Here is a 17,997-nt window from a genome sequence, read left to right as displayed (position 1 = left end):
TGACTCTAGGGTGACTGTGGGATCTTCAAGTAGTTTGTAAAAAAAAATAGGTCAGAGTTTGGGAAAGAAGTCAGTGTCACAGATATTTGTAAAGAGTTGTTTTTCCTAATATGAATTTGCTGTACAAATGTTAAAAAGAAAATGTATTACCAAAAAATCCTACCATTCTAGCACCAGATCGGGCCATTTCCTATATCTCCTTCCAATCTCACTTACATAGCTGCAGTTATAGAACAGACATACAGTAGTCCTCCTTATCCAGGGGGGACACGTTCCAAGACCCCCAGTAGATGCCTGAAACTGCAGATAGTACTGACTCCGATATATACTGTTTTCTCCTATACATACCTATGATAAAGCTCAATTTATAAATTAGGTATGCTATGAGATTAACTAACAATAATAATAAAATAAAGCAATTAGAACAATATGCTACAATAAAAGTTACGTGAATGTGGTCTCTCTCTCTCTCAAAATATCTCATTATACTGTCCTCACCCTTCTTGTAATGATGTGAAAGCATAAAATGCCCACGTGATGAGATGTCGTGAGGGAATGACACAGGCACGGTGACTTAACGTTAGGCCACTACTGACCTTCTGACTATACATCAGAAGTAGGATTGTATGCTTCCCACTGCGGTCAACTGCGGGTAACTAAAACCACAGAAAGCAAACCCACGGATAAGGAGGGACTACTCTAATGCTTTACCTCTGAAAACAATCCAGCAACCATTAAAGGCCATACTCCCATTTCTTTAAATACCACCTCCCCCTTTTTGGTTCATAAACAGAAGTGGATTGATAAAACTGGCTCAGTGGAATGGGTAGTCATCTAAAAGCTGTAACGATGTTACCTTGGGTAAGTTACCTATACTTCCTCAGCTTCAGCTTCCTCATCTGGATCATGGGGATAATTATATTTACTATATAAGATTTTAAGAGTTAAATAAGGTCCAAGTAGGCCCTCAACAAATGTCAGATGCTCCACCCATATCTGCTTCTATTTTTTTCAGTGCAACCCCACCCAGAACCCAAACTGGGATCCAAACTATCCCAGGACTTATAACCCATAATGGTTAAAATTTAGATGCTAAATCCCTTGACCAATGTGAAAAGATGATAAAATATCTCTGTTTCACATTTTAGTACAAGGGCTTGTGCAAAGATTATTCGTTCTACCATCTGGTTAATGAACTGATACATATGCTTGCTAGGATGCTGCAGAAGAGTGGGGAATCTTAAAAAACATTTTAAACCAAGCACTGAGTTTAAATGCTTGTTATCAAAATCCAGTGATTAACCTAAAGAGAGAAAAAACCTTGTTCCACAGAGTTATACAGTCTTAATTATGTATTCACTCCAGCCAACGCATGGCAATCATTTCAATTTGAGTTGCTTCCAGTTTTGCAAAGATGAATTTTTTATCACTTGATAGGAGTCAGCTGGACTCTTTCATACTGACTGCAACAGAACACAGCAGTACTGTACTGCTCAAAGCACAGTTAGGATTTCTGCTCGAGTGCAAAGGAGCTTAGATATCTAGCAAAAAGGCCTGCGACTCTAACTAGACACCGTTATTCGTCTTTGAGTGACCAACCATTACCAGTTGACTTATCTTTGCATCCAACCCATCACTCCCGTGAGCCAGTCCCTCTGCCCCTCAATTTATTCCTGGAGATTAGAGATAAAAATATGAAACTAGAAACTTGAAATACTTACTAATTAGGCAGTGCATGTCTTGGGAATATCGAGAGTTATCAGGAATTGTGAAGTTTCCATCACAAATTGCCACCTGACTCTCTCCAAATGGCAAAGTGAAGTAGCATAATTTATACAACAAACATCCAAGAGCCTAAAAAAATAAAGCAGATTGCTAGGAGTGGTTTATTTACCATAACTGCCAATGGGTCTGGGAGATATTGGCATCATCCACATTTATGAGCAGATATAAAATCTCTGTACTATTAACCTATTAGAAACTTGAATTTAGAACTCAACACCACTATTTAGCTGCTGACATACATTATTTCTACCATCATTACCAAATTGTGCTCCAATAAGGAACAAGCATTTCAGCTATTTTATTCTTAAGAACTCGTAACACATGTAGGAAAACCACCTAAATAATGGGCAGGTCACCTGAATAATTTTCACAGAACTCTAAAGTCATTTCCTTTGACATGCTTCACGAGGCAGTGGCTGGTCACCTGGAGTGAAGAATAACCCTGACAGTTAGGTAGGCAGTGACATGGTACAGTGGCCACTCTCACTATGGCACTGTCTGCATTAAACTTGGGAATCTGTGGTCAAGACTGCTGGTATCTGAGGTGCGGATAGCTTAGTTGACACCTACCCAAATGTCTGCCTTCGTAGTGATGATTTTGCCACTGTACAGGTTGACCATTTCTGGTGCTCGATAGGACAGCGTTGTGTATCTACAATCAAGAGATTTGTTTTTCGTTAAATATGTCAATGCTATAATTAAAAACCAGGGGTAGCAGAAATACTTTTTAAATACATATATATTAAATTTAAAAAGTCTAGTTCCCTGGGAGCAATCCGCAGAAGAGAGTATGAAATATTAGTGCAGATAAAATGGAAAGCTGTCCTTGGTACACACCCATGGCCCTCTAGAAGCAGTCCTTCCATCTGAGGGCACGTGGAGACCCAGACACTGAGGCACTTCAGTCGACACTAAAAACAACTTTTCTTGGGTCCTCCAATGATAAAATCTTCTGCAAATCCTTGTTGTCTCATAGTATATTTATACTATATTTTCTGATTTGTTCTTAAAAATAGTAATTCCCTTAAATGTGGCTCAACTCAGATACGTAATACTGGCTGAGACACTGGAGGAAGGCAGAAAGTGGGCCCTGGCTGGGGTGGGAGGTGGCTGGTGGCTGCTGCTGGAAGAGGGATGAAGCAACAGTTTTCCTCTTATCTCTGGCTCAAGGAAAGATAGTATAAGCTCAGCTTCAAAGTGAGTGTCTTGATGTTACCAAGCATGTGACCTCAGCCTCTAAAGCCCAGAGGGCACCATGGCTTAGCTGTCCACCAGCACCTTGGACCAGAAGTCTTCCCGCCCCAGCTTGGCTGCCAGGGGTGACGCAGGAAAGGAGACTGAAGCTCAGGACAGCGGTGTGCCTACCAGACTGCTGGTTTATTAAAAAATCCAGCACTCTGGACGGGAGGGGGAAAATGGGTCAGGTTCTTACTGGAGCCAGAATCTAAAGAAGCTTTTTCTCATCGAAGTCAGTGAGTCAGTATCTGTAGAGACTTCATAGCCTTACTTACCATTAATTCCACTAGATTGGTGAGCTCCTTGTGATCAAGAAGGAGTACACAGCAATGCAGGGTTCGATGAAAAGCACATCCAGCTGACTGATAATGTCACAGATGCTGTGATTACATTTAAAAACATCACAGTCCCTCTACAGTCTGTGCACCATTCAGCTTTTCAAGGGCTATGTGACGTAAGTCAAAATATCTACATACAGTGATCACTGGACCATTGATAAAGTGCTATACGATTCCTTCATTTTACTCTACTGATCAATGCTTGTGGACCCCTTCCACATTCTCCACTTGAAATCAAACAACCCAACTGCCAGCATGATGTTCTGAGACAAGAGGCACCATGACCAGCACCACGGTCTTCCCACCCTGACCTTCTCATCCATAAGCCGAAAGTACGGTTGCTGATCTGGTCATGGATGAAACTCCAAGAAAGGAGGAAATGCTTACTTCTTAATCTCATCTTCTACTGCATTGACTCCCTCAGTTTGTGGATTCTGAAATTTGTTGGTGGCGCTTCCAAAGTCACACAGGACGTAGTGGCCTCGGTCATGCAAGAGGATATTTTCAACCTGAAAAACATTCCCCAGCCACCCATTCCAAGATATTATTTAGTAATGCATATGAAAATTTTGTTCATAGTCATATAACTATTTTATTGCTGATAATCCCATTAATATGCATAGGAAAGTTATTCCCCTCCAAGTATCTCGACAGGGGTCATCTCAAGTGAACAAAAAGCAAAGCACGGTAACAGGGTGAAATGAGAGTAGAGGGGGCAAACAGAGGAATTCCACAACGGGAAGCAAGAGTCCCATTTTTCCTAGATTTCCAGCCACATTTCTCACCTCTGCAGAAACAGTCCTAATACTTTCAAGCCTCTGTATCCTTTCTCATGTTCTTCTGTTGGTCTAAAATGTTCTCTGTGACCCCCACCTCCTTACCCAACTATCAATATCCCATTCATCTGTCAAACTCCAGTTCAAATGGCACCTCTTCTTTGAAGCCTTCCTCCAGGATCCACTGAGGCAAATGTCACTCCCTCCCCACAGTCCTTTAGGACTTCATTCTTCCTGATGTCAATTATTTCATTTCGGCCTTATACATGCATATATCAATTTCTTTACCACGGTATGTTAGGATTTCTGGAATAATAAATATTTGCTATATTGTAGATACTTCTCAAAGTGATTAAAGGCCTGTGGGCAAATGTGCAGTTTTCCTATTAAAGTATTATCTTTTTATAGATGAACTCTTTGGACAGTGAGTTAGCAGTTACAGGTAGAAGAGAGCTTACAAATACCAGAACCTACAGAAATCTCTGGTATCAAAGGACTACGCCAATGCAAGAATAACTCCAAAACAGTGGGCACTTCTGTACTCAAGATGTAGTGAGTAATTGTTGGTATAGGTGAACTGAGCTGACCGGTGTGTTGGAGGACAGACCTGGCTACACGTGGGCAGTAAAATGGCAGCCAGAAAATCTTGTTAGGCCAGTAAGCCTGTAGTCTCCATTGTCTTTTGTCGTCAGCCTTCCAAAGACTGATCATCTTTGGAAAACAAAGGCAAGAGTAGACTACAAGCTCCTTCAAGACAAGCACCATCTCTTAATCCTATCTGTAGTATTCTCTACCAGGGCCTAATACAGTGCTTGCTGCAGAAAATGTGGGTTGAATGGAGTAAGTTAAAAAACAGAAACACACTTAACACTGTGTTTGTGTGTGTGTCCATCTGTCAGAAGCAAGATAGGAGCCACCAAATGCCCAGGCCCTTAAAAAAAAAAAAAAATCTGGTCAATTGTGAAAGTCCCTTGTTTTTCCTATACTTGTTTCTACACTTGCTTTAGTTCTTCTGAAAATTATATTATATATTACAAAAATGTTTATTGTATAGTCTGTATCAGCTAAATCTAATACCTAAAGCCTTTGCTGCAAACCGATTTTTTCGTTTATTGTTTCTTACTCCTACTGAGTCTCACGCGTGGTGTTCTTATCAGGGGTTTTGCTATTGTTGCTGTTAACTCATGTTCCTTGGAATTCATCTGTGGGAAGCCTTTGAGGCCTGAGTTTAAAATCTATTTTTCGTCCAGAGAGGATACGCTTTTGCACCTGGGGCACTATTAACCTATAATCACTTTAATCTAGAATTTTGACTGTGGGATTTTTAACCACACAGGCAGGGTGAACTATGGCTATCAACTCGAGTGGATGTGCTCTTATTCCCTGGAGACAAGGCTGAGGCAAGCAAATATTTCTACTATCTACAGCTTTCTATAAACCTCATCACTTTAACCTATTTACACAAAGTGACACAGTCAAGCTATCCTGAACATATACTCACTTGAGGAATCTAAAATAATTCCAACAAAGCAATACTAATATTTCCAATCTAATTTAGAGGTTATAGACAGATCAACTACCATTTACTGAGCTTTTACTATTATGAGTATTACTGTACTCAGCACTTTACATGGATTATCCTCATAATAATATAATAATATCCCTGTTTTACAGATGCAGAGGGTGAGGCTCACAGTGATGAAGCTGGGAAGTAAACCTAGGCAATTTAACTCTAGAGACAGACAGGTAATTAATTACCTTTCTGCCAGGGCAGGAGCAAGTTAGAAGCAGAGCATTACTCAAGGTCCCTTGCCATAATATCCTCTAACCGTGGTATGAAGAGTATGCCCGGTGTACTGGATACAAGCTTAAGGGCAGGGCTGCCTTAGTCCTTTATGCTCAGAAATGCCCCAGAGTAGGAATCTAGTCGATGCGGAACCAGGTGTCTAATTACTAGCCAGGCTCCTTTGCTCAGTGTCTCTTAAGCACTCCCTGCATCGCCTGCTTCGTCCTTTTATTCAATTGCTCCACTTGTCAAATCTCAGCCATTCTACGAGGCCTTGCTCAAGTCATAAATCCTCAGTAAACTCTTCCACGGCCACCTTATAAAATCTGTAGAACTTACCATCCATGAGGGGCTGGCCAAGTAAGACCTTCAGACAAAAGCAAGCCATGCCCTTTTGTCACTTACCCTCTAGTCTACCGGCTCCTGCTTTTGAGCTCCGATGGCAGAGCCAAGCCGTTGTGACAGGGACTATATGGCTGACACGCCTAAAATATTTACTGTCTGGTCCTTTGCAGAAAAGTCCGTCAGCCACTGGTCTATAATTATACTACTCCCGTGCGTGTCCTGCAATAGCCAGTCCGGTATTTCACACACCACGTACCCCTCGATCCCTTATCCAGTGTCAGTTAGCAGCAATCGTCCTCTCCGGCCTCATGTGAAACCATGTGTCGCCTGCTGTACGTGCACAGCCCCTTCCCCAATTAATGTCTATACCTCCCACGCCAGAATGTATAATCTAAAAAACTGAAAAGTTAATTCACTTCAAAACACAGACAAGGTAGTTCCAGGGACCAAAATCACTGGGCTGGGGGGAGGAGGCAAACCAAGTAGACAAAGACTGAATCATGATGAGGCACATAAGGGTTTCTGTTTTGTTTTTATCCCCCCACCTTAAAAACTAGGCTTGTATTTCTGGTCAGTTCCAGAGTGGCAGAACTCAGCAGATACTCAGTTGATACACTATCAGCCTGGTCCCCATCTCAGCTTGCCTCCTTCCCATAAAGAGAACATTGGACAAAACTGTATTTGCAGGAAAAAAAAAAAGTTAAAAATAAAGGGTGTGTACAAAAGTGGACACAAAGCCAGAACTATCAATGTAGGGGAAAGCCTTATCAATATCAAGGAAATGCTAATGCAGGTAAGAACCAGAAGCCCTGCTCGGGCAGCTCTGCAAGTTTGCAGGGAGAGTCACGAGGTTGTGAAGGTGAACTCGCTTGGCAGGGGCCACCCCAGCAGCTGCCGCACCCTCTGCGCCTTCTCAGTCTGACCCGGTGACTTGGGACACCTGTGCAAACCTCCAAGATCAAGCTGGCCGCTGCCCTTTGTCACCACCGCCACCACCATCAACAACACACTTGACACGGGGCCTGGCATGCGACAACCACACTGGACTCGGCAGTCACAGGACCTCGGTGACTATTCACACGTCTGACCTCGGACAAACCTTTAAAGCTCTTCGGGCTTGTTTCTCATCTGAAAAGTAAAGCTAATAATATTTCTATCACTGCTGTTATGAAGCAAGTAAGAGAATGTATGTGAAAACAAATTATAAATCTCCCTATATAAACCTAAGAAGTTATAACCATTCATTTAATAGAGAAACACGCACATTCAAACTCCTACTATATGCCAAAGAGGTTCTGGGGATAAGGCTGTGAACAAATCAAGGTTCATCTGCTCATGGAGCTGAGTCCAGTGGAAGAGAATAAGAAAGTAGATGTAATTGCCAGGTGGTGATAAATGTTATGGGAAAAAAACCACCAAGTTAAACACATGTGAAGTGAAGAGGGACGCTATTGCAAATAGCACAGTTGGAAAGGTCACTGTAATGAGGTGAGCAGAGACCCGAATGGAGGGAGCAGGTGTGGACCCCCTGGGGGAGGAGGTGGCTCTCAGAGCACAGGCAGCCCGAGGGCACTGAGATGGCAGCAGGCTTGAGGCATCTGAGACAGAGAGATAGGCCACAATGGCTGGGACAGCACTGTGCTGGGCACTGGTGCTGCAAAGGACACTGAAGACACAGGGGCTGGACATTCTCTGGACTAGTGCCCTTATGAATGGGGAGACCAGATTGGGTAGCTCAGTCGGTTGGGCATCTGCCTTCGGCTCAGGTCATGATCTCAGGGTCCTGGGACTGAGCCCCGCATCGGGCTCCCTGCTCAGCGGGCAGTCGGCTTCTCCCTCTCCCTCTACCCCTCTCTCTGCTCAAGCTCTCTGTCTCTCAAATAAAACGAAAACAAACAAACAAAAAACCAAAAACAAAATGAATCCTTTAAAAAAAAATGGTATCAGCAACTAACAGCACTCACTATGAGCCAGATGCTGCCCCCTGCACTTTTACCTATAGTAGTTCATGAAATTTTTACAAAGCCTTATTGCCCCCACTTAACAGAGGAGAAAAGAGTCCAGTTACCTAATGTGCCTGAGGTCACAAGGCTGGTAGGGCAGGATGTGGGCTTGGGCTGCCTGACCGCTGAGGCTACCCCCTCCCCACGGCACTGATGGGCATTACGCAGTTACTACAGAATGTGGGCAGCTCAGATGGGTGACCACGAAGGGAGCAGGAAAGAGGACCAGAGCAGCTGACAGATGGCAGACTGGGGAAGGCCCCCTTGGGAGCCACTCAGCAGCAGATGAAAAGAGGTGTTTGAGGAAGGTTAGCCAGTGACAGAGGAGAAGGAGGAAAGCGAGAGCAGCTGCAATCGTCCAGAGGGAAGGTGACTAACACCAGGGTAGAGTAGGGCCCAGAGGGATTAAGTGAGACTAGGAAGGTAGAGAACCAACTGGACCTTCATACGTCATCTTCTGGAAGCTCCAGAGAATTTGCAGAGTGACTTTGTTTTTGGCAAAGTCCCTTAGGATGTGACCCCTGCTTACAATCCTACAGTCTTCCAGCTCTCTGAGAGTTTAATGCTGCTAACCTTACTTCCCAGCCTACTGGCTTAAGAGGGTTATTAAAGTCGTCACTCCCAAACTCTGCTCACAGCTTTAGCTAAAAGGTCTGGAAAGCCACCTCCTAATGACCCTTCATCTTGACATTATTCCAGAGATGGCATTCGGGCATTTCAGTCACAGAACTTATTACCACTAGAGATTCTGAGGATAAGATAAACGAAGGTTTTCAAACTTACAATTCTAAAAACGGGACAAGAATCTTCTTTGTACTTCGTGAAATCAAAATCTCTTTTCTGACAAAAGAGGAGACATTCGTGACTTTTTCAATCTGAATGCACTTATTAAATCTTAACCCTTTCTTCCCCTTTCTTAAGTACCTGAACAAACAGCACGGTATAAGAGAGCAAAACCAACCAAACAAAAACCAAAATGGGAATAAAAACCCGTGGCCTTTGCTCTGGTTTGATCACAGAATTAGCCGTGCAGGTCACAGCCTTTCTGCGCAGAGGTCTCCTCACTGGTAAAAGGAGAGGGCTGGCTCAGGTGACCTTTCCAGCTCTACAACCCCATGATCTGCAATGATCTCTTTCTTTCCTCAGAGAGATAAAAATGAAAACAAAACAAAACAGGGAAGTGATGAAAATGTTAAAATAATGTATTAGAGGAAAGACCTCCAATGAAGAACAGAACTTCTGTCCTGGTTATTTTCAGAACATAAGCTGTTTAAGGACAGGGACTGCTTTCAACTTATTTCCTACACAGAATTTGAAAGACGGCACATGTGGTGGGCAGGGCAAGAGGGGGCTTCCCTCAGTTCTGCATGTGAACAATGGACCTCCACGCAGGGCGGCACTGGCTCCACAAGGGGATCCACAGCTGGCCTGGCCTGCGCTATTTTTCATGTCCTACCGACTTTTATTCACGGTGGTGCCACCTCACCAGATTAAGTCCTGTTCAGAGAAGCACCTAAAGACCAGCCACCAGCACTCTGGCCAACAGGGGAATAAAGAACTTCGTGGCCCTGGCCACTGCTGGCACTGTAGTGGCTGGACACGGAGCTCAGAGTGTCTGAGACTACGGGATGGTAAACAGGGAGGCACACGGGGACTTTGCAGTCAGGCCTCAGGAGGCTGGCAGTGTGGCAGGCAAAGGGAACTGCCCGCCACACACATATGAGCAGAAATCAACAAAACCTCACTTGCTAACGAAAGCAGCTAGATGGCACAGAGTGGAGGATATGTGGAGTTTGGGAAAGCTTCCATCAAAACAACCAGGAGTTGACTAAAATCGACAGCGGCAGGACTCTTCTGGAACAATTACAATCGAGGCCTCCTCCCAGGGGCCCCTTACTTACATTCAACTATTTCCAAGGTAGAGGAGAAATGGCAACAGTCTCCTGAACCACTACCGGCAAGCCGGCTGCTCGCCTGATGGTCTCCGCTACGGATTAAGACACAACTACAGGGGCGCCTGGGTGGCTCAGTCGTTAAGCGTCAGCCTTCAGCTCAGGTCATGGTCCCAGGGTCCTGGGATCGAGCCCCGCATCTGGCTCCCTGCTCAGCGGGAAGCCTGCTTCTCCCTCTCCCACTCCCCCCACTTGTGTTTCCTCTCTCACTGTGTCTCTCTCTGTCAAATAAATAAATAAAATCTTTAAAAAAAAAAAAAAAAGACACAACTACAGAGTCCAATACTGTGTTGCCAGCACTGTGCTGACTCTCTGGAGCAGCGAGGAAGGTGGAGGGGTACAGGGCTCGGACGTAAGCTGGGGAACAGAACACGGCAGCCTCTCCTCACTCCTGCTGTGGCCTCTCCTCCGATTCCACTCTGGCCATGTTCCTCTGCTAAAATATCTCGGGGACTGTTTGGTACAGTGAAGAAAGCATCTGGGGCTCCCACTGCCCGAGCCCAAGCTCTGTCCCCCTCCCTGTCCCCGGGCTAGACCTGGAGCTCCGGACTTCAGGCTCCTCACAGCAGCGCTGGGAGCACCACAGGGCACTGATATGCTGGCAATATGTAAATTATGTAGGCATCATCGACAGGTATGCAGTGACTCATCACCGAGGCCTCATTTAATCCAGTTAAAATAAAGGAAGATTTTGTTTAAGAACAGGGGAATAGCACTCTCTACCAGGATGCTCAGTGGTCACCTCTGCCTCCTCCCCGGGCCCTTACCTCCATGCCCCCTCAGTCATGTAAGCACGCTCTGAAGCCTTCTTGTCCCCTTCTCTAGGAAGGCCTCAGGCTCTGCTCTCTATCTAAAATGGCTTCATCCTGTCTGTGACCACCCATACATATCCCACCAGCCTGTGATGTCCCACTACTCGGGAAGATTCCAACCTCCATTACCTGGTCCCACTACCTGACCATACACTAAGCAGCTCGATTCTCTGCTATTGAGCACTTTGTTCTAGAACTTTCATACTTTACCTGTCACTGTTGCAAGTCTGAACATTTCATGTATATCCTCTCACCAACACTTAAACATCTTGGGAGTAGGAACCATATTATACCTGTGCCACCTCCACAGAATTATGTACTTGTACTATGCTAGACTCATAATAATTACCAAAATGTATTCTCCCTTTTCTACTCAGAGAAAGGGCTGACTACAGAGGGACACTGGAGAAGCTATTTAAGGCTTCTGAAGGTATGTACTATCTTCCCGTCAGCTAACGGCTTTAGTACAGAAATGCCAATATGCATGTACCACTTTACACCGACTGGGATGGCTAAAATGAAAAGGCACAAGAAGGGTTGGTGAGGATGTGGAGAAATGGGAACCCTCATATATTGTTGGTGGGATGTAGTATAGTATAGCCACTCTGGAAAATAGTTTGGCTGTTCCTCCAAAAGTTAACTGTAGTTACCACATGACCCAACAATTCCACCCCTAGATGTACACACAAGAGAACTGAAAACATATACCCACTTCAAACTAGTACACGGATGGTCACAGTAGTCTTTTCATACTCTCTGAAGCAGAAACAATTCAAATGTCCATCAACTGATGACTAGATGAACAAAATGTGGTCTCTCCACACTAGGACTATCATGCCATGAAAAGGAATGAGGTACTGCTACATACCGCAACACAGATGAACCCTGACACCATTGTTAGGTGAAAGAAGTCAGACACAAGAGGCCACTTATTCTATGAGCCATTTATATGAAATGCACAGGCCAGGCAACAAAAAGCAGATTTGCGGTTGCCTGGGGCTGGGGCGAGGTGGGAATGAAGAGTGATTGCTGATGGATACAGGGTTTCCTTTGGGGAGATGAAATGCTTTGGAATTAGACAGTGGAGATGGTTGGAAAGCCTTGTAAATTTGGTGAAAGCCACTGAACTGTATACTTTAAGAGGGTGAATTTTATGGTTATGAATTATATCTCCATTTTTTAAAAAGCTAAAACAAACAAACAAAAACCTCGACACAGAAATGCTAGTAGGCTGCTAGGATCCTCAAACTTTAGAATATACAAAACCCACGTGGGGTGATGATTAAGCTATGGATTCCTGGGCTTCCCTGACACTGCCACAAAAGTTACGGCTCGACAGATTCAATGTGGAATCCGGTAGCCTGCATTTAATCAGCACACCAGGGGATGCGGATCCAAGTTACTAGCCTCGAAGCAGGTTTCTCAAAACACAGGTATTTAAAGAAACTGTAATTTAGAATCAGAAGAGCAGGATTCACATTCGGGTCCTGCTCCTTCCTGGTTATATGACCTTAGTCAAGTCATGTAACCTTTCTACTCCTGAGTTTCCCTAACTATAAATGTAAAGAACATCTTCCTCCAAGAGACAGTGTGTGTAAAATGTCTAGTAGGGTATGTGGCATATAGTTGGTGTGCCATACATGTTGGTGAACCCTAACCAGGTGCCAAGTCCATTCAACAAACACTGTCAAGTGACTATATAATAGGAAAGGCCCAGTACAAGAAGATAGTGACTAACAGAACAAATGTTTAAAATAATCACTTACTGGATTTTGCAAAATATGAAGCAGACGTTAAAAACCAAGCATCGCTGTTTGCAAAGCATTTAAATTAGCGTATCATTTTCCATACCCCTGACAAAGTAAATTTGGGACTACATCAGGAAAAAGCAAAAACAACATGTATTCCGGCATTTGATGATTATAAAGAATTTCTAAAGGCTACTTAAGTAATAAAAGCAATACCAGTACCATACTTTCTTTTTTTTTCTTTGTGTCTTCTCTCGCCAAGCAGAATGTAAGAAATGTCAGGTCACCATGCCTGTTCTCTTACATCCCCTAAGTTTCTCCCCCGTTCCCAGGGCAGATAGGAAATCCTCTGTAGGAATGCACTTAATGAAACCTTTACCTTCAGGTCACGGTGGATAATAGGAGTTTTGCACTGATGCAGGCGGGCAACAGCTTCGCAGGTATCACAAAATATCTGAAGCACTTCATTCTCTGTAAAACCTGTTTGCAGGCGCTGGTTCATCAGGTTGACCACCTGGCCTCCTGCAAGGGGGCACAGAACAAGCTAGAGGTTAGCAACATTCAGACTCACCACTTACCCAAGTCCACAGAGGAGCAACCTGGACAGAGGTCACTGGCTGAGTCATGACTGCAACCCAAGTGTCCTAATTCTCAGACCCAGATTCATCTTCTTACAATCCAGGTCCTCCTCTAATGCATCAAAACCAGTTTATTTTATGAAGCACTCCAGATGTGGGCTGCCTTTGTGACATCTTCAAGATCAGTAGAACTGACAATCTGGTCCTGCTATAGCCGCTTGGTTACACTGTCCCCGTTTGTATGAGACAAGGCCACAGGTTCAACCTGCCACATCTTTTAGTAGGAATCAGACTGCACAACAGACCCCAGGAGCAGAAAGAAGACAGCCTTATAGTCTGTACTTTAGGAATGGCTCGGTCTCTCTGGCTTCACTCACTACTTGCTGCCGAGGATGTAGAAATGCCACACCAGTATTTCACCTCCAGGACCAAAAGACTGATGACCTTACTTACAAAATTATCCAGATCCCTGGATGCTCCCACTACCTTGTCTCGAAACATTTTACCGTGCAAAAAGGAATGGACAGGAGGAAACAAACTGTCAAGTTCAAATTTGGTAGTATCTTATAAAATCAGCTTAAGAGTTGTTACAGAATAGGCTGAAATTACTGGTTAACATCACATTTTGGGGATTAACAACATATTTAATTTACGGACAGTATCTTTAAAGGCAAGGAAAATGTCAGTGGAAGTAAGGGTGATTATAAAACAGGGCACCAAACAGTGAGGCAGTGACCCAAGCTTATAAGTGGCAGTTGCTTAGGCCAAAAAAGTCAAACCTCCAAACTGGTTGTGTGAAATGCAGTCAGCTCTGAATCAAGTCATGCTACAGTCTATATTTCCCAAGATAAATGTTGCTTGAAACTCCAAGCTTTCAACTACTTAACTCCACTGTTCACAGCAGCATCGTTTGAATATAGCCTTACTGGAAATTACAGCTCACAAGCAAGGAGAGGAAAGGTCATTTCCATTAGACGAAAAGGATTATTTTCCCCTATAACACAAGGATGGAGGTGTGGGTGGAGAAGAGAACACATGAGGGAGGGAGTGGGGAGGCCGAATGGTTTCTTTGGTCCATCTGGAGTTGGGTCTTTATTATGTATCTTCATCGCTTGTTTTAAAGCATCACAAATAACACATTCATTCTCACCCTCATCCATTCTCACTCATATACAAGCACCAAACCTTCCTAAAGCTAACAAAAGGAGAGTTTTGTGTTATCTACCACTTCAAATTGTTTGCCATAGTAAGAATAACCAAGAGGTGACAGCAGGCTCTGTATCTTTCTTTGCACATCTTTAAAAACAGAACAACATACATTAGGGCACAATGCACATTAACTGAAATGAGCCCTGTGCCCTAGACAATCAAAGTGCCAGAGCAACAGGAGCTCAAGGTGTGGGTCATATACTTACCCCTACAGAAGTCCATCAGAATGAGCACTTCCCATACATCACCACTGCTCACACTGTTGATACTGGAGTCAATGTAACCAACAATGTTCTTGTGCCCCGATAGGTCTCTCTATAAAGAAGAGTTGAGAAATATAGTATGAGATACAGATACCAATAGAGACAGAATAAGCCCGTTGGTTCCATTAGCACAGATAATTTAAATGCAGATGACCTTCACCGCAATGAGAGGTAAGACTAAAGAGGAGGGTCAAGAGCAGGTTTCCAGTGGTCTCTGAGATTCATGGCCAGATCTTCAGTAAACGGTTCTACAATCCTACTAAACCACAGCACTCTCCTGAACAAGATTCTGGAACCTGATGCACATAGGGTGCCTGCTTGTTCGCTCCATCAGTGCTCCACGTAAGCCAGGAGCAAAGGCGCCCATCTCCAGAAGTACTGCAGAGAGTGTGAGCCAGACAGTATGAATTATTTAAATGTGTGAATTTTTAATTCAGAAAAATGAAACTGGTGGGGTTTTTTCCCTGGTTGTAGATACACAAGTGAATTCAACATGACTTTTTAAATTGTTTGTACTGTTTTACTCCCTTTAGGAAATATGTGAAAAGAACAACTGCTTTACAAAGTTTTGAATGGACTACAGTGGCATCCAGACCTAAACATTTTGCTCATAATTAAGCCTTTCAAACCAACCAAATGGAATATAAGACGGGTCATGTTTCCAGCTCTCTGGCTGGAACTGCATATGCTCTCTCGGGGCTGCTTATGGAATTCACTTAGTCAACAAATGTTTATTGAGCACTTCCTATGTGTCAGGACCCATTTAGGCACTAGAAGTTGCCTCACACCTTGGTATAGTTATTTCAACATCCATAGAGGCAAATCTTTGTAATGATGATGTTTAAAATCCAATGTCATCAAGAAGTAAGTTGGGGAAAGAAAAAGTGAGCAAGCTGGGTAAAAGGATTTTTGCACAAATACAAGATTAAAAAAAAAACTAGTTTTAATAAATTGTTTTACTTTTGTTTAAAAAAAGGGGAGGGGAGTGGAAACATAAGTGGTCTGAGTCACTAGACAAACATGACAGTTCAGGCCATAAAAACAGTAACTACCTCTACACAAACTAGAGATTTGGCTGCTTAGAGTGACATATATAGTCTCTTTTAATCTGAAATTCTATACCAAAACAAGAAGAAATCTCAGAGTATCAAAAGAATACACCTGAACCCTGAGCATCAAAGTTAAAATTCATTAGAACTTTCCTCTGAGGGAGGGAGTAAGAATGATTATTGCTTCAGAAAGATAGACAGGGGTGCCTGGGTGGCTCAGTCGTTAGGAGTCTGCCTTTGGCTCAGGTCATGGTCCCAGGGTCCTGGGATCGAGCCCCGCATCGGGCTCCCTGCTCAGCGGGGAGCCTGCTTCTCCCTCTCCCACTCCGCCTGCTTGTGTTCCCTCTCTCACTGTCTCTCTCTGTCAAATAAATAAATAAAATAAATTTAAAAAAAAAAGAAAAAGAAAGATAGACAAAAATAGAAACGTGCCCGCTGGAACTGACAGTGGGAAGTCAATGGAGCCCTATGCAAGAACAGTTTCAGAGAAGGGATGGGATGGGGGGGCGATGGGAGGGGAGAAATGGACTTGCAAAGAGTTGAGCACATAGAGCTGGCGACTACAGATGAGTCTTCTGGAACATTTTGTGCTCCAGAGAGGAACAGCACTGCCAGAAGGAATTAATTCTCAGGATGAGAGAGGCCTGAGCATGGGAGAGTGGAAGGAGCCAGGAGCAGAAACCTTCAGCATGCAGGAGAGGACAAAGGTTAACTGATGGAACCTAGTCCTGCAGGAAGAGAAGGCGGGGACTGGTCTTAGAAAGAGGAGCAGGAAGGAAATGAGGATGGATATGCATTTTGGTTTACAGCTGGAGAAAAAGGAACTTCAGTGAGTTCAGTTCTATTGTTCTGTTTCTGGTAGAGAGCAAGACCATGTTTGCAGTATAAGGGAAGGAGAAAGAAGCTTGATGAGAGAAATAAAAGGCTTAGAGCAACTACTTTGGATAACAAACAAAGGAGATGATGAGGCAGAAAAAGCAGTCTCCCGAGTTCTGCACAACAGAATGTGATTTCAGGGTTCATGTCGCAGAGGCCCGTTCTTCCCCCTGCTTTTTACTCTCATCACCAACTCTTCAAAAACTTGATTTCATTTACACAGTTGAGGAAGGAGGAAGAACTGGAGAGGAGTTCTTGAAGCCAAAATAGAGCAGAAGATCATGTTCTTCCAAATGTTCACAGGAGGAATGAAAGACTAATGTTTCCACATTAGTAATCTGTCTACATTTAACGGTTTAAAAAAGAATCAGCAACGCTACCTCTGATTTGTCTCACCCCAAACGGAATAATAAAGAATCAGGATGGGAAAAAAAGCATTTGACAGAGCCAAGAGGAGGTCAAGAGCTATTAGAGGACCCAAACTGGATAATTAACATCTGCAGATGGCATCCTACAACAGTTGCCAAGCTGTTTGCTGATCAGTTCAAGTCCAAATTCCTGTTCATTTTGTCTTCTGCAGAGTTCCTGAGAGACATCCAAGCAGAAAAGATCTCCTCTTTGGAGGGAGACCACGGCACTTACTTAATGACCTCACGATGCAGCAACATCTCAGATTTTAGAGTAACACCTCACTAGTCTGCAACTGATGGAGAAGATCGATTTGAATGGTTGTGAAATGCAGAAAAGGTCAAGAGAAGAACTTACTGCAAAGTGAGACTGACTCATACTGAGGGTGCACTGCCCAGTTCACAGCAGCAATAGGGCCAGAGGAGGCCCAAGCATTCCCTGGCTTTCATTAAAAGCACAGTCCCAGGCTTGGAGAACAGATATGGACATAGAGGTATGGAATAGAACCCACACGGTATTGGAGCTCAGTTACTCAGGAAAAGTCAGGATATAAAGAGGATGCCTTGATGCCCTTGGCTACAACTATTATTTGGGGTACACTGAGATAAAAATCTATATGATGAGTATAAGCCAAAACCTGATTTTCAGGGGAGTGAGAAATGTTCAGTTAAATTATAGATCAGATTGGTTTATAGTACATGATTTAAACAGTGATAAGTCTAAGGAGTGTGTACTGTCATTTTAAACTTTATTTTTAAATTAACATTACAATTAACATTAACAAACTTTATTTTTAGATTAGAGTGCTGACATAAACATGCTCTTAGAAGACC

The 17,997-nt window shown here is 43.5% G+C and overlaps 1 protein-coding gene across 17 annotated transcripts in view; it reads right to left on the bottom strand.

Annotated features, from left to right (window-relative positions):
* Positions 1-17,997, bottom strand: part of AAK1 (AP2 associated kinase 1) — a 170,407-nt gene that overhangs the window by 60,120 nt on the left and 92,290 nt on the right. For 11 of the 17 annotated variants that reach the window (XM_027622264.2, XM_027622263.2, XM_027622256.2 and 8 more), the window contains 6 exons: positions 14,775-14,883; positions 13,161-13,303; positions 9,053-9,109; positions 3,747-3,868; positions 2,356-2,437; positions 1,722-1,854 (listed from right to left, as the gene is read on the bottom strand). In XM_027622264.2, the coding sequence (XP_027478065.1) occupies positions 1,722-1,854; positions 2,356-2,437; positions 3,747-3,868; positions 9,053-9,109; positions 13,161-13,303; positions 14,775-14,883 (646 nt within the window). The remainder of the gene's footprint in view (positions 1-1,721; positions 1,855-2,355; positions 2,438-3,746; positions 3,869-9,052; positions 9,110-13,160; positions 13,304-14,774; positions 14,884-17,997) is intronic. The other 6 variants (XM_027622260.2, XM_035728894.1, XM_027622261.2 and 3 more) reach the window with 1 other exon arrangement.

Source organism: Zalophus californianus, chromosome 8 (assembly GCF_009762305.2).
Source record: "Zalophus californianus isolate mZalCal1 chromosome 8, mZalCal1.pri.v2, whole genome shotgun sequence".
Taxonomy (NCBI): domain Eukaryota; kingdom Metazoa; phylum Chordata; class Mammalia; order Carnivora; family Otariidae; genus Zalophus; species Zalophus californianus.
Note: the sequence above shows the minus strand (reverse complement) of the source record. Positions and strands in the feature narration are given on the sequence as shown.